This window comes from Trypanosoma rangeli (assembly GCF_003719475.1).
Source record: "Trypanosoma rangeli strain AM80 chromosome Unknown Tra_15.4_contig_00131, whole genome shotgun sequence".
NCBI lineage: Eukaryota > Euglenozoa > Kinetoplastea > Trypanosomatida > Trypanosomatidae > Trypanosoma > Trypanosoma rangeli.
This window is the reverse complement of record NW_021705873.1, coordinates 17,659-31,744: the sequence shown is the minus strand read 5'-3', so window position 1 is coordinate 31,744 and position 14,086 is coordinate 17,659. Positions and strand designations below refer to the sequence as shown.

The 14,086-nt window shown below is 45.4% G+C and overlaps 10 protein-coding genes across 10 annotated transcripts, besides 8 other annotated features; all 10 read left to right on the top strand.

Moving 5' to 3' along the window:
• Positions 1–753: 753 nt before the first annotated feature.
• TraAM80_04482 (uncharacterized protein) lies at positions 754–1,080 on the top strand (the record flags this gene model as incomplete). Its single annotated transcript, XM_029381408.1, has 1 exon — positions 754–1,080. One exon carries the CDS (start codon positions 754–756, stop codon positions 1,078–1,080), a length of 327 nt encoding a protein of 108 aa, XP_029238808.1.
• Positions 1,081–1,337: 257 nt separating this feature from the next.
• On the top strand, positions 1,338–2,999 carry TraAM80_04481 (putative ATP-dependent RNA helicase-like protein; the record flags this gene model as incomplete). The annotated part of the gene is made up of 1 exon (XM_029381407.1): positions 1,338–2,999. One exon carries the CDS (start codon positions 1,338–1,340, stop codon positions 2,997–2,999), a length of 1,662 nt encoding a protein of 553 aa, XP_029238807.1.
• Positions 3,000–3,264: 265 nt separating this feature from the next.
• On the top strand, positions 3,265–4,407 carry TraAM80_04480 (uncharacterized protein; the record flags this gene model as incomplete). Its single annotated transcript, XM_029381406.1, has 1 exon — positions 3,265–4,407. The coding sequence occupies one exon, from the start codon at positions 3,265–3,267 to the stop codon at positions 4,405–4,407; it is 1,143 nt and encodes a 380-aa protein (XP_029238806.1).
• A 137-nt stretch (positions 4,408–4,544) lies between these two features.
• Positions 4,545–4,561: a microsatellite.
• Positions 4,562–4,590: 29 nt separating this feature from the next.
• Positions 4,591–4,642: a microsatellite.
• Positions 4,643–4,693: 51 nt separating this feature from the next.
• On the top strand, positions 4,694–5,635 carry TraAM80_04479 (uncharacterized protein; the record flags this gene model as incomplete). Its single annotated transcript, XM_029381405.1, has 1 exon — positions 4,694–5,635. The coding sequence occupies one exon, from the start codon at positions 4,694–4,696 to the stop codon at positions 5,633–5,635; it is 942 nt and encodes a 313-aa protein (XP_029238805.1).
• A 311-nt stretch (positions 5,636–5,946) lies between these two features.
• On the top strand, positions 5,947–8,016 carry TraAM80_04478 (uncharacterized protein; the record flags this gene model as incomplete). The annotated part of the gene is made up of 1 exon (XM_029381404.1): positions 5,947–8,016. One exon carries the CDS (start codon positions 5,947–5,949, stop codon positions 8,014–8,016), a length of 2,070 nt encoding a protein of 689 aa, XP_029238804.1.
• A 143-nt stretch (positions 8,017–8,159) lies between these two features.
• Positions 8,160–8,202: a microsatellite.
• Positions 8,203–8,373: 171 nt separating this feature from the next.
• Positions 8,374–9,300, top strand: TraAM80_04477 (nucleoporin SEH1; the record flags this gene model as incomplete). The annotated part of the gene is made up of 1 exon (XM_029381403.1): positions 8,374–9,300. The coding sequence occupies one exon, from the start codon at positions 8,374–8,376 to the stop codon at positions 9,298–9,300; it is 927 nt and encodes a 308-aa protein (XP_029238803.1).
• A 169-nt stretch (positions 9,301–9,469) lies between these two features.
• Positions 9,470–9,486: a microsatellite.
• Positions 9,487–9,519: 33 nt separating this feature from the next.
• Positions 9,520–9,545: a microsatellite.
• Positions 9,546–9,678: 133 nt separating this feature from the next.
• TraAM80_04476 (uncharacterized protein) lies at positions 9,679–10,461 on the top strand (the record flags this gene model as incomplete). The annotated part of the gene is made up of 1 exon (XM_029381402.1): positions 9,679–10,461. One exon carries the CDS (start codon positions 9,679–9,681, stop codon positions 10,459–10,461), a length of 783 nt encoding a protein of 260 aa, XP_029238802.1.
• Positions 10,462–10,657: 196 nt separating this feature from the next.
• Positions 10,658–10,686: a microsatellite.
• A 4-nt stretch (positions 10,687–10,690) lies between these two features.
• On the top strand, positions 10,691–11,380 carry TraAM80_04475 (Mg++ transporter; the record flags this gene model as incomplete). The annotated part of the gene is made up of 1 exon (XM_029381401.1): positions 10,691–11,380. The coding sequence occupies one exon, from the start codon at positions 10,691–10,693 to the stop codon at positions 11,378–11,380; it is 690 nt and encodes a 229-aa protein (XP_029238801.1).
• Positions 11,381–11,550: 170 nt separating this feature from the next.
• Positions 11,551–11,629: a sequence feature (A-rich).
• A 22-nt stretch (positions 11,630–11,651) lies between these two features.
• On the top strand, positions 11,652–12,212 carry TraAM80_04474 (ammecr1; the record flags this gene model as incomplete). Its single annotated transcript, XM_029381400.1, has 1 exon — positions 11,652–12,212. One exon carries the CDS (start codon positions 11,652–11,654, stop codon positions 12,210–12,212), a length of 561 nt encoding a protein of 186 aa, XP_029238800.1.
• A 222-nt stretch (positions 12,213–12,434) lies between these two features.
• Positions 12,435–12,468: a microsatellite.
• Positions 12,469–13,098: 630 nt separating this feature from the next.
• TraAM80_04473 (putative phosphatase) lies at positions 13,099–13,527 on the top strand (the record flags this gene model as incomplete). The annotated part of the gene is made up of 1 exon (XM_029381399.1): positions 13,099–13,527. The coding sequence occupies one exon, from the start codon at positions 13,099–13,101 to the stop codon at positions 13,525–13,527; it is 429 nt and encodes a 142-aa protein (XP_029238799.1).
• Between the last annotated feature and the right edge of the window lie 559 nt (positions 13,528–14,086).

Below are 14,086 nucleotides of genomic sequence, written 5' to 3'. Positions count from 1 at the left end.
TTTGTAGACCAGTGGCATAGCCCCTCGCCCGAGGGGGTGGCAGTTCATTCAACTTTATTTTCATTTCGTAAATAGCACGAATTTTGTCCTTCATTACTGTTTTCTCTCTTTTGTCCATGATTATTTACAGTTGTCAACAATAATTGTGGTAGCAGCGCTCAAAAATTAAAATTAAAATGACATTTTGAAAGCAAAGCACAAAATTGTTTTAAGGGGCTTCGGTGGGCGGGCAGAGGAAAACCTGGCCAACCGATAAAACCGGTTTCCACACCTTTGCCCCACGCTGCCCAAGCTGAAGAGACAATACAAAAAGTAAAAAAAACGTTACTTCAGTCCTTCACGCCACGCAGCATCCGACGCAAAGCACGCCAAGTTGTCCATTAATTCGTCTTAATCCCAAATCTAAATCTACCCACACCAGCCCCAGGGAAAATGTCATTACTCTGCCTTTTGTAACTTAACGGTGGCAAAAAAAAAAACACTCTTCGTTAATATTTTTTCATTATTATGGATGAGGCGAACAAGCCGTGTTTTCGGCGCCTATGTTGTGGAATAAATCTCCTACCTGCATTTTAGGTGAGTGGTGGTGTGGCTTGTGGCTACACCTTAGTGATGATGATGATTATTTTTTTGTTCATCCAAGTCCATGATTTTGTGATTTCTCTGCATGTATCTGCGTATTTGTTTTCCATTTTTTCTTTGTTTCTTTTTTGTTCTTGTGCTGATGGCAGTGTGTTTACCGTAGTTTTTTCGATGGAATCATGTATTTGTGATGATGAAGCAACGAAATGGAGACGGTGTACAGAGCAAAACTTGGGTGACCTCAATCTGGAAAAGAAGTGTACTGTTGAACTCGCGGCGTTTGATCAGTGCATTGTATCTTGGCGCCTTAACGGTGCCAAGGACGTGAAGATAAAGGGCACAAATGAGGGTGAGCCACCACCACAATGTGCTGGTCTCTCTTGTCTAATTGGACGTTGCCTTCAACAAACCAACTACGACTTTTCTAGATGCAAGGTTCATATGCAGCATTTCAAGCACTGCGTAAGAAGTTTTTACGGTTCAGAGTACATTGTGTAGGGTTTTGCAGTTATTTTGCTTATCTGCCAACTCTGGTTTTGCTCTCACCTGCGGTGCTATCGTCGCGTTGCTGGAATGTGTTGCGTTTGGAAAACACGGCAATGCCTTCATGAGGGATGTGTTTGGCCCTCCCCTTTTTGCTTTTGTTTTTTCTTGTCGATGCTACCGTTCCCCATACAACTTTGATTGTTGGGTTGAATTATACCTCCCTATTTGTTCCGTGTTTTCGTTAGGGGTGCCTTTGTAAGGGAGCGACAATGAACTTTTTTAGCGTTTTGTCCACAGCAGCAAGGTTTGACGCCAAAAAACATGGTCCCGCTATGAGGCGCTTCACTCCAGAAGGTGCCAACAAGGATCATTCTGTTGCGCTTGGAAATCCGACACTGCACTGTGATCCCATGGAGATACCTATGCCGTGTCACACGCTGGACATTTTCGGGGGATCCAAAGCCACAGCGACGGCCGAGGGCACAGCTTCGTTAGAAGGGAAATTCCAGCAAAATATTCGAACCAACGCCAGCACAACACACACTCCTCTTCAAAGCATGAGTGTAAAGAAAAAAAGAAACCTGTGGCGGAAAAATGAACTGCAGGTGGAGGGTATTGATGTGCCTCAGCCAATTGAACACTTTTCGGATCTTGTTAGGCCTCCACTCTCTGTGAATGAGCGTCTCGTTTCCAATCTATTTGAGCGAAATCACCGCATCCCAACCCCCATTCAGATGCAGGCAATTCCATCTTTAATTAAGAAGAGAGACGTTCTGGCTTGTGCTCCAACAGGGTCAGGGAAAACGTTGGCCTTTCTTATTCCTATGTTTCATGTGTTAAACGCTCCTAACCCAGAAGCGGGGGTACGAGGGCTTATTATAACGCCTACAATGGAGCTAGCCGAACAAATTGAAAGAGAGGCCTTTTTTCTCATGAAGGGCCAACGATGGAAGCTTGTTCAACATGGACAGTCAACTCGAAACAAGGACATCTTTGTCACGACACCCAGGCGTGTTTTGTTAATGATAGAAAAGAAATTAATTGATCTTTCTAATATACAATATCTGGTGTTTGATGAAGGGGACCGTCTTTGGGACTCGACAACTGATAATCTTCACGTGGTGGACTCTATCCTTACGGCTTGCACGTGTGAAGAGAAGGTGGTGGCGCTGTTTACCGCAACACTGAGTTCAAAGATAGAGGGAATAGCGCGTTCCGTAATGAGTCCGGATCCGATTCGTATTATTGTCTCTGGTCGTGCGTCAGCAAACAAGAAAGTTTCTCAAGAACTTGTTTTTTGTGGTAACGAGTTGGGTAAAATTGTGGCAATACGCAATATGCTTCGTGAGGGGATCTGCCCTCCCGTGCTTATTTTTGTCCAGAGTATCGAGCGTACCAAGGAGCTCTATGACGAAATAAGATGCCAGGGTCTTCATCTAGCAGTGATGAATTCTAAGATGACCCATGAAGAACGAGATGAGACAATAATGAATTTCCGGTTAGGAAAGATATGGGTGATTATCACCACGGAACTTCTGTCACGCGGGATTGATTTTAAGAACGTCGGAACCGTGATAAATTTTGATCTTCCAATTACTGTTGAGTCTTATATTCATCGAATTGGAAGATGTGGGCGGGCGGGAAAAACAGGTAAGGCTATCACATTCTTCACCGAGGATGATAAGGAGCGAATCCCACCGATTGCTCGTGTCATGAAGGAGTCGGGGAGCGATGTTGAGGATTGGATGCTTGAAATAAGGTCGGATCGTCGCACACGCCGCCGAATTGAGCGTTCAACGCCGCAAAGAATGATAGTTAGTACCAGGAAGCGAATGCTTGTTGCCGATCAACGCATGAAGAGGCAGCTTCACCGGTTGGAGAAGGAAGCTGCTAACACGCCAGGTGAAAAATCGGATGACGAGGACGCGTAAAGCACGGCAGCCAAAGCTGCGCGCTTATAAATGGTTATTTAATTATTATTTTGACAAACTTCTTACTGCGAATTTTTTTTTTCTTCTGTGTGTGCTTCTGCTTTTTCACTGCACTGGAGTCTTGAGTAATAGGTGAAAAAGCAGACACCTACCCACACAATAAAAAGTATGATAAGTTCTATTCGCTGGGTGTCTTTTTTTTTTTTTTTCGTTCTTCTTTCTCCTTGTGTTCCTCCCAATAACACCATTAAAGGTAAAAAGATTGATGCTTAGTGAGGGGGAGGAAACAACTTTACTAGCGGTTGCATTGGCTGGTGAAGAAACCTACTGGCTTTGTCAACCGATTCACGGGAAGCGACTTCCACCCGAGTGGAAGCACTGCACGTGTCACTGGCTTTATATTGTGGATGATGCGGATGTACGTAGCCATTTCCCTTGGTACACGGATAGCCTGGGTGTTGTGCTAGAAATTGGTGTAAACGAAACGTCAAAGATTGAACGTTTTGCGGTGATATCTGATTCTGTGAAAGCGAAAAAAATTGTTACTGGCCAGGGAGAGGATGCTAAGGAATACTTTATTCTTGGAAACGAAGAACGAGATATACTGGATGCCAGATTTGAAGAACTCTTGAAGCGCGAGTCGACCGTTTCCACGAGCAAAGCTTCTGTAGATGGAGTTGATGATAAACCACCAGAGGAAGGACGACATGTCGTTTCTAGCTCTGCTATGGAGGGGACAAATGGTGTGCGAGGAGGGAACGGCGTAGTTTTTGCATGGAATAGATTTTATATTGTGGAGTATGGAAATCGCGTATTCTACGTGTGTTCGGCTCCTCATGGTAATAAGCATGGGTTTAAGGTAGAAAGACTCATTCGCAAAGGAATAACTATATTTTTACTGTTTCAGGATAACGGTGCTGGTCCCTGTAGAGTGAGTGAATTACAAGAGGGGGAGAGGGCCACAGTGAGCTCTGTCCTGGAAGGAGAACGAGGTAAAGTGATGGTTTTGATGACGGAAGGGCGTGAGGTGGCTCCCGGGAGGATTAGAGAAGAATCTTTGGAGTGCACCGTGTTTGGGCCTCCAACAAAGACTGCGAGAAAGGAGAATTCAAGAGCAAATTGTTCTCACCGTAGGCCTCTGCGAGCAGCTGGTGTAAATTTATGGGTTGATGTTAATGGTTCTGCAGAAGGGGTAATGAATCTGGCGGAATTGTTTCCTTTTTCATCCGAGTTTGGAGGATCAGTGCGCACAACGGTTTTTTCCGACGGAACTTGTGTGACGTACAATCTGGCGACAGCTTCAAAGTTTGCTGGGAAAAAGAAAGTTGCCGCCACGTCGACAGATTGCGACATGGTTGAGCTTCTGGAGAATATCCAGTTGGCGAAGGAACAGTTGAACGCCATATGAGGCGAGAAGGACGTTTCTTGCGCTACTTCGTGTTGTACTATTGGTTGGGCTTGGTGCAACATGTACGTATTTTTTTTCTGCTATCTGTGGCGTTATTGCCGTTTGACAATTGCTCTTGCTAAGGCCAATACCTTTAGTTTTTTTTTTTTTTTTTACACGTTACCGCTGGAAGGAGCGTGCATAGTTGTTGTTGTTTTTTTTTTGTTTTTTTGTTGCTTCTTTGCCTGTCTTTTTTGATGGCGTGAGGTGGGGGGGAAGGAATAGGAGGGAGGGTGGGGGTGGGGGCATGCTGCGCTTCCGTCAGGTACTCACATTAACTGTTGGCGGAAGCATTCGGTGTGTGTTCCAGAGTAAGGCCTTTGCTAGCGTTAGCAAGGAGCTTCCCTCGACACCAGAGGGAAAAAATCCGTATGACGTCCTTGAAATTACCGTTACAAACGCCACAAGCTTGGATGATGTATCAAAGCAGTTTAGAGAGCTTGTGGTTTTGAACCATCCTGACCAACCGGGCGGCTCACATGAGAGGATGTCAGAAGTCAATGCAGCCTACAAGATAATTAAGGAAAATCACAACAAGCTGATTCAGCGATTGAAGGACCATGAGACAGATACAAAAGGAAGCCAGACCTTTCAAAGACACAGACACGCTCGGGCTCGTAGTGATGATAATCTTGGACGCTCCGGTGGTGTTTATCGTCAAAATGCAAAGACTGCCGAACAAACTAGTGGTGCTCGAAGGGCTCGTTCTCTTCAAGAAATTGAATTGGAGTGGAAACATATTAAGGATGGGACGGAGAAGTCTGTCTTAAGCATGTGTAACCGTTACGAACTGGCTGTGGAAAAAGGACGCTTTTTCCGAAAAACGTCCATGCTTAACGAAATTACTGTACGAGAACGTTGGCTTCGAAAAAGTTTTGTGAAAAATGTGTGGGAGGAAGTTCACGAGTTACGGGGGGAACTGCTTCGTCGAGGCGCACGTAGCGCTCAGCAGTCACAGCTGGCAGAAGAGATGGTCACCTTTGCATCTTCTGTCCAGCGGAAGTTGAATGATGATTTTCAGCGACTCACACAACTGAGTGTGCAGTCACAATCTCATCTGTTTCTTCAGCGGGTATTATTCACACTGTTGCTAGTGGTTGTTTTCATCAAGGTGTGGGAGTGGATCGTCAAAGGAATGTTTAAAAATTCACTCACGGTAAAACTTCGGCAGGGAGTTTTAAGCCACTAAGCGTGGCATTGGCTGTGTGTTTGTGTTTGGTGAAGTATAGAAAAAGAGTGGGGCTGCTTTTCTGGTGAAGGTGAGTGGTTTGGGCTACTGTTGTATTTCTTCTCATCCGTATTCTCCATTTGTGTGTGTGCGTGTGGTCTTCCGACATTCCTTTCTTGGCTCCTACCGTCACAAATGGTGGGATGCAACTCGGTGTTTTGTTTGTCGTGAATTTCTCTCGCATTTTGGAAATGTCTCTTCATCGGTCTCTGTTTTTTGTTTTTTTTTGACTCTCTGCGCAAGCCTGGCAATTGCCTGATTGGCCGGGGCTCATGCGACTTCCTCAGCAGGGAAATGTTCAGTCAATAAAAATGGAGGGCACCAACGTGGATTCAGAGCATAGCGCTGCCTTTGATCCATTTGATGGTGTAGAAAAAGACGAGGCAACAGAAATTAAAATCAAATGGTGGTCGGATCACGTTGGGGAAGTGTTAGATACTCACCGAAGTCCTTTCGTAGCTGCAGAAATTTTGTTGCAGCAGATGCATGAGTATGGCGCCGGTGGAGATATTACAGAACATCTTCTCCTGGCCACTGTGTTGCCTGTTCTACATCGTTGTGCAAAGGGTTTGGGAACGTATGGTGAGCTTTTAGAGAAGGCGTTACACGAACTTCTTCCTGCGATATTATTTACAAGAACGTATGCTTTTCCTCATAGGGAGGTACTTCAACGACGCCCCTATGCAGAGTGCTTTGAGTGTATTCGTCGGAAATTCAATTATCATGTCCAGTTATCTTCTATGATACAGCGCAAAGTTGTACTGGAAGAGGAAGTCATGGCGCGCGCTGTTCGTAAGCTTGATAAGTTATGGTTGAAGATGTGCTTTAGAGCCTGGGGTGGCCTCTGCGCTCACATTCGGGCAAAGAAGCGGGGATTTCAGCGTCTGGTTGTCAGAGGGGGGGCGTTGAGGGTAGTCCCAGGGCTTATCAGGAGTTGGCGCCGCTACGCGCACGAGGTCACACTTCGCGAGAAACTCTTAAAACATAATGCACTCGCAAAGGAGTATGAGGAACTATTTCTTGTGGAACAAGTGCTTAAGAGTCGTCACGAGCGCATTCTAGAGGAGGTTCGGGAGAAAAATCGATCTTTGGAAGTAACAACGGAGCGTTGTAAGGAGACGGAAAATCGGCTAAAGGCTCTTGAAGGCATTTTAGATGAAACCATGACCTCGCTCCGAGCGCATTGGAAAAGCTGGAACGAGACTACGGTTAATCTTTTCTCCGACACCAACGAATTTCAGCTTCCCGTATTTGGGAATCTTCGTTCGGATGTCCAGTCCACTGTACAAAATATAACCGATACGGCGGCGTTTTACTTGCGAGAAGCTCAGAAGCGCACATGTAAAGTAGGCAAAAATACTATCAGTCAGTTTATTTTAAAAACGAACTTGGGTGGCCGGTTCGTTGAGCGGTGGGGGCCGGATGATCTTATGGCTATGGTGACGAACGTCTGCAATACTGTGACGCCACCATTGAGACTCGTTGATGTGGTTCGCGACGATCAACAGAAGTACGATTTAACCCTCAAGTTTCTTGCTTGCGTAAATAGCGGTGGTCATTGCTCCTTGTTTACTCAGCATCAATTTAGTTCCGAGGATGAGTTTTCAGTAGATGACTGCACTGAGCATGGGAAGGAGATGGTGGCCCACGTTGCAACCGGCGTGGATTCGCTTCATTGTTGCCCGGAGTCAAATAGGAAGTATATTGAGGCTATGCAAAATTGTTTGACAGCTGAGGAGCTGAATCACGTACATGACTACTTGGATAGGGTATTTTGCGAACTTGCTGCAGCTGGTCTTCCCCTACAGAGGGACAAAATTGAAAAGTGTGTTGTTGCCATTGTGGAACCGCACGACCGCCAGGTCGTCCGCGCCTTGTATCCTTCACAGGGCATTAAGTCTGTTTCTGACATGGTGAACTACCTCCTAAAGCTTTCACAGTTTACGTCGTGGACAATTAGCAGTTTGGTGGAGCTTTTAGAGAGTAACTATGACGCTGATCCCAAGGAGGACCTCTTTGTTGCGTTGTGTGACGAGGGTGTTGTGAACTACTTCCACGAACACGCCACAGCCCTTGATGGCCTCTTTGCAAAGTTTAACGAAAGAAAAACCCAGATGTTTCTTTCAGAGAAACTAATGAGGGGATTTGTGATTGCCAAGTTTGGCCTTTTAGATAGTGAGGTGGACACCTTATTCAGCTTTAATGCGGCCACGGGGAAGATGACCAGGAATGAGTTTAACAAGTTTCTTCTCGCACTTGCTGCCTTTGTTGACCCCTCACCTTTTGTGCCGGCGGCTGAAAAACTTGCGGTCGTAGTCGAACAATGTATAGAGGCAAAATAACTTTTTTTCGGACCAGCAGTCACAAAGTGGCATGAAAAAAGAAAAAAAAACGAGCCGAGGTGGAAGCAAAGAGAACCAAAATCTAGATGAGGCTGAATTGTGCATGCGTGTGTTTTGCTTTTTTTTTTTTGGGTTGGCGGTGGTGTACGTTTGTCTGTATGTATGTATGTATGTATGTGTGTGTGTGTATTTTCTTGTCGGCAGTTGCTTGTTGAAGTTTGGTTCTATTTTTAATCTTGGGATTCATTTTTTGTTCTGTTTTTTGTTTTGCCATTTTGTGAAGGATCAACAAATTGATTATATGTGTCCAGACAAATGTGTTCCTGCAAAACTGCTCACCGAACATTTGTTCATCACATGGCGTTAGATCCGTCGGGTGTTTTGCTTGCAACGTGCTCAAGTGACAAGGAAGTAAACATATTTTATCGTAATTCATTAGTGGACGAGCCTAGTGCCTGGACCTTATGTTGTATTTTAAAGGATCATGTGGCCACGGTTACTCGTGTGGCATGGTGCTTACACAGGGAGCATGGACCTTTGCTTGCCACCGCGGGTGCTGATAGGTGGTTTTACGTGTATAAAATTATACTGACGATGCATGGTGGGAAAATGGTGTGTGATGCAGTGAAATATTCTGTTATTAGGGGGTTTGAAAAGGATGTCATCACCGATGTGGCGTTTATTCCTTTTGAACAGCATCGTATTCTCCGCTTGTCAACCGCATCGTTGGATGGCTGGATACGTTTGTACGACATCCAACCTGTGCAATTCCTATGTGTTAGCAAAATCACGCAGGAGACACAGACAGGTAGAAGCGTAGACACGCGCCGTCGTGGAATTACCTCCATTGCCTGGTTTCCAAGTTCGGCTGATGAAGGCAGGGCTCTTGCTATTGGATGCATGAATGGGGCCTTTTTCCTGTACCGATCTTCAAAGGACTGTGAAAAGTTTGAGCGTGTGCGCAGTGCGCTTCCTGAAAGAGCGGATACCTCTATTCATCATATTGTTTGGGCTCCTTGTGTTGGGCGTTCCTTTCAGTTGCTGGCGATTTGCTGCCGTAGTTCTGTGTATATTGTGCGGCTTAATTGTGTTTCGCCCGTCTTGGAGTCATACAATTGCGACGTCTTTCGTTGGCCCCGAGGGGCGGCGTGCGCGGCGTGGAGTCGTTCTGCCTCACTGCTTTACCTAATCAACGATGATGATGCAAGTGAGATGACGCTCCTGCAAGCAAAAGACCCGTCAGATCATCAGTCGTGGAGGGAAGTACCACATAATTTTTTCTGAAGGGGGGAGGGGAGGGGATGAAAAAGATGACTGTTTCTCCCACAAAAAAAAAAAAAAATTGTTTGATAATTTTTGCGGCCCTTGCGCAGGTGCTTTATCTGGGCTCTCGCTCCGGTTGATCGCAACGCATGCACGCATGTATTAATGCATCTGAGAATGTGCCCACGATTATATATATATATATATGCTTTTCTCTGTTCTTCTGTGCGGGCGTGGCCGCAACGAAAAAAAACAACAACAACAACTGAAATACCAACGCCAAAGCTTTCAAAAGAAGTAACAATTTGCCTTTTGTTTTTTCTCTTTTTATTTGACGTGCCTTTGACAGCGTGTTCTTCCTAACGACATACTAATCAGTTCTTGGGGCAATCCTTCGAAATGCATGGGAGTAAGTCTACAGTTGAGATGGGATTTTGCTCCATTCATAGACGGAAGCGAACACGGGTGGATTTAATGCCGGTGGATGGCCAAACTGGGCAAATGCGTTGTAAATTCCACAAGGAATGTCGCCAGCGTGTGGAGACAGAAATGGTTATTTGTAGTCTCCATAACCGACGGAGAAATATAAATCAAATGAAGGAAGTTCGCAAGGGGATATTCGAATGTTTGCCACAGTTTGCTTGTCGTGGTCAGTTCAATGAAGCAGCTGTGCCAACATCTCATGCACCGGTGCCACATCCGCATTATGTCCTCCCACCAAAAGGTAGTCGACCCCAACAAGTTTTTGGAGAGGTCCATTCTGCCCCATCAACGAGTGTGAACTGGACACCTGCATTTAATCGCCCACGCAATGCAGGGGTAGTGACTTCTTCTGATTGGACACAAACCGATCACAAAATGTGGTGCGCCAAACACGGAAAGTTGACGTCTCAGTGTGAGTTGATCAAGGACTGCTACCACGTCTGCTACGATGCGTCGGCGTGCCTCTCTACGCCCTTGGAATTGCCTTCCGAGCTGTTGCTAAAAGGATGCAAAGATCTTTTGTGCTCAAAGCACAATGCTTTAAGGTTGGTAGATTTTCTTGAGAGAACTCCGGATGAAAAGGGATATCAATGTACTCCGGGTCACCGCTGTCGGGGAACGCTTGTCAACCAGCGCGATGCAGTTTCAGAACAGGTGCTGCAGCCCGCCAGAGAAGCTGTTTCCTCTTTTTTCGTATAAGAGTTGGATATGAGCTGAGCAATACTATTACTGCTCTGCAGGTAAATATAGATATTTATTTTTGGATGAAGGTGCCATAATGTTTTGTACGATTGCAGGTCTGCATGCTTTGCTTTGCTTTGCGCCATGTCGCGTTCTCCAACTACGTGTGTTTTTTTTTTCCCCCACTGTCTTGCAAAAAATACTTTTGTTACACATATATATTTATATATATGTATAAATGTAGGAAATGACGGAAACGGGGATACTGTCCGTTTCGGCTGACTCTAAAAATGGGTTAGTGGATGGAATGGAGGAAGAACGTACTGTTCACTATTCCGTGATGGAAGAGCTTCCTCAGGGTAATCTGCATTTGAGTTTTCGCGGAATCGTTGATGTTGTATGCCAAAGAACAGTGGTTTTGGTTGTTCTTTTGTTAATTCAGTCACTATCTCAGTTTGTACTTGGGATGTACGAGGGACTCATCTCTCGTCATGTCATGATTCCCATGTTTCTTACAATGATTATAGGGGCCGGAGGCAATGCAGGAAATCAGTCGGCTGTACGATGCATCACTGGCTTGACGACGCGCGAATTTAGACGACGTGACTTTCTTATAGTGCTTAGAAAAGAATTTGTTTGCGGCCTCATTATTTCCTTACTGCTAACCGTAGTTGGTTTTGCTAGGGTGTACTACTTCTACTGGTCCCAGTTCTATTCAACAATTGCGATATCCATGTCACTGTTTTGTGTCTTGATGATTTCTGCCCTATTCGGCACAACACTACCTTTTTTCTTTCAGTTTGTGGGTATAAATAGGGAGCATGCAGCACCTTGCATTCAGGTGTTAATGGACATTGTGGGTGTTTTTATTACATGTTTCTTGTGCTCGCTCGTTATTCCCGCGAGTGAGGGCAGCATTGGCAACGGCGTAAAGTGAGGGATAATACGGTTATGGAGGAAACTCCAAGCGCAAAACTGTCAGGGTGAAGGAACCGTCAGGGAAGTTTGCCGTGATGTGGAATGGAAGGGACGGACCACTTTTGTAAAGCGTTCCGTCCATGAGCAAGAAGGGGGAAGCAATTTGCCGATAAAACATAATGCGTAGAATTCTTTTTTTTTTTTTCTATTTGCTTGTTCTTCGAATTTTGTTTACTTTTTTGTTTTGTTTTGTTTTGTTTGCTTTTGTAGCTTGGAAAAGCAACTGAAAAATGGTTGAGGCTACCCCAGAGATGGCAAAGTATTGCTTTGCTGTGATATCTAGTCAGTTAAAGAGAGAGGCAATTCCAACAGTGCCCCAGAGTATCCCTAACGAGCCGTGTCCTGTGTTTGTCAGCCTTAAGACAATAGATGGGGCACTTCGAGGATGTATTGGGACCTTTACTGCCGACCCGCTACATGAACAGCTAAAAAATTACGCCATAGCTGCGGCCTGCGAGGACAGTCGTTTCAATCCGGTTGAACTAAGCGAACTTCCTTCACTGAGCTGTACGGTTTACGTCCTGCACTCCTTTGAGAAGGCAGCCGACTGGAAGGACTGGGTGATAGGCGTTCATGGAATACGGATTACGTATAAGAGTTACTCTGCCACGTTCCTTCCGTCTGTTATGTCTGAGGAAGGGTGGAATCATGAGCAAACCTTACGTCACTTACTAAGGAAGGCGGGGTATGGGGGCGACGTGACAGAATCCGTCCTCGATAAGGTTTACGTGACTCGATACCAGGAAAGCAAGGCCAGCATCGACTTTTTATCTATTGTGCCAGGGAATTAGTGCCGTGTGCTGCTTTTTTATTATTTATATTTTTGTTTTGTGTGGGCTGAGAGGGAGAGTGAGGGGCTGAGACTGCGACAGGTGGAGGTCTGGTGCCTTGTCATGAGTTGGCACTTGAGACGCAAGCGCGAAGAATGGACAACGCGCAGTAGTCATAGTGAAGAAGAAACGAAGTTTGAGCAAATCTTATTTTAGCTTATAAAAGGAAGAAGCCCTCTTATCTGGGGGGTGGGGGGTGGGGGGTGGGGGATGGGGGCAAGGACAGATGCTGATGAAAAAGGAGAGAGATATATAATTATGTGGTTTTTTTTCCTGTTTATACGTGAAAAGGTGGGAGTGGAAGCGCAACACTGAAAGAGCGAGAGCAACGAAAGCATGCTTGCATTTACATGACCATTTTTTAAACGTTTTCTTCTCATCTTTTTGCGTGCAACAGCGTAACGTTGGGTGATGTTAAAGTGGATGCTCTACTAGCGGACTGCTCGGCGAATTCCTCGTGTGGATCTCTCTGGTCAGCAAAGGGGCGCAAAAGAAGGTTCAAGAAGGTGGATGGGTTCAAATTTGGCGGAGTTTTTCCCGGGCATGTTCGGGAATTCATTGCTTCTTTTATGGAGCAAGGTGCAAGCGTGAGTCGTGGGATGCCACGGGTGAAGAGCGAGTCTACACTCCATTTGAAGGCTTAGATGCAAATTAGGTTGGGGCGGATGTTATTGCGAGTCAACGGCCGTTAACGTCGCTTCTTATAAAATATCTTCTTGTACAATCGTTTAAGGCGCATCGAATAACAGAGGCCTTTAACTTGGCGGGAAAAGGAGAGCATGCAAATTGTGGTCCAGATGGAGTTTACCCGTGAACAGGGTATAGTTACAACGGGGAAGGTGATTAGATGCGACGTAGCATTGGTTGCTACAAGTTTTCATGGACAGAGATGACGGCACCGCAACAAGACATTGTCTTACGAAGTCTACAAGTGATGGTTTTTCGTGTGAAAAATTCTGGCAAGGTTCTAGTTTACTGTTATGCAGGATTGGGTCGTACTGAACTCATGGCAGCTTTCTATTTGGTTTACAGTCAGCATATGCCAAGCGAGGAGGCCATAAAGCTTGCTCGTCAAGCGACACCTAGGGATATTCAATCTTCAAGTCAGGGCAAGTTTATTTGCTATTTTGAACGTCATTTGTGGCGGCTGGCGCAGACATTTCGGGTGGTGGTCTCTGATGCCATTGTAGACATTGAGTTGTTTTTTTTTTTTTGCAACAACAACGTTTGGTGTTGCACGGGGGAGCGGCGGACAGTTACCATTTTGTCCCTGTAGTGATTCATGTGCTTCTCTGTCGTCTGTTAAATTTGGCAATGAGTCATGTACAGAGGGCATAATTGGTAGTCGCGTCCTTTGCGTCTAGCGCCTCGCTTGGTGAGACTACACTAAGTGCGTGTAGACTATCTATTAACAGGCGTCGCTCCAACGTGATGACTATGAGAGATGTGAGCGTTCTTAGTTTTCTCGTCTGCGATTGGTCTTGTTCCACGTCATCTCCGGCACTCACTGTCGAGGCTTGCAATGCCATTCTGGAGGCCAAAAGGATGCTCCCCTTTGAACGTGATCCAATTTTGGATGAAATTGTTTTTATCATGAGTTGATCAGTTTGACACGCTTGTGCGTGGTTGTCTCGGCGTTCTGCATTATTTCCCTTTAAGTCAAGGCGTTCGTGAAATCGTACGTTTTTTGCTGTCTTGCAAATTTATTTACGCTTCCACACGGTCCTGTAAAATCCAGACGCCGCCCCATTGAACGTGAATTGATTTATGAATTCCTTCTTGAGCAGTCTAATTCCATTCACGATTTGTACTTCAATGCGGATTGGGATGAATAA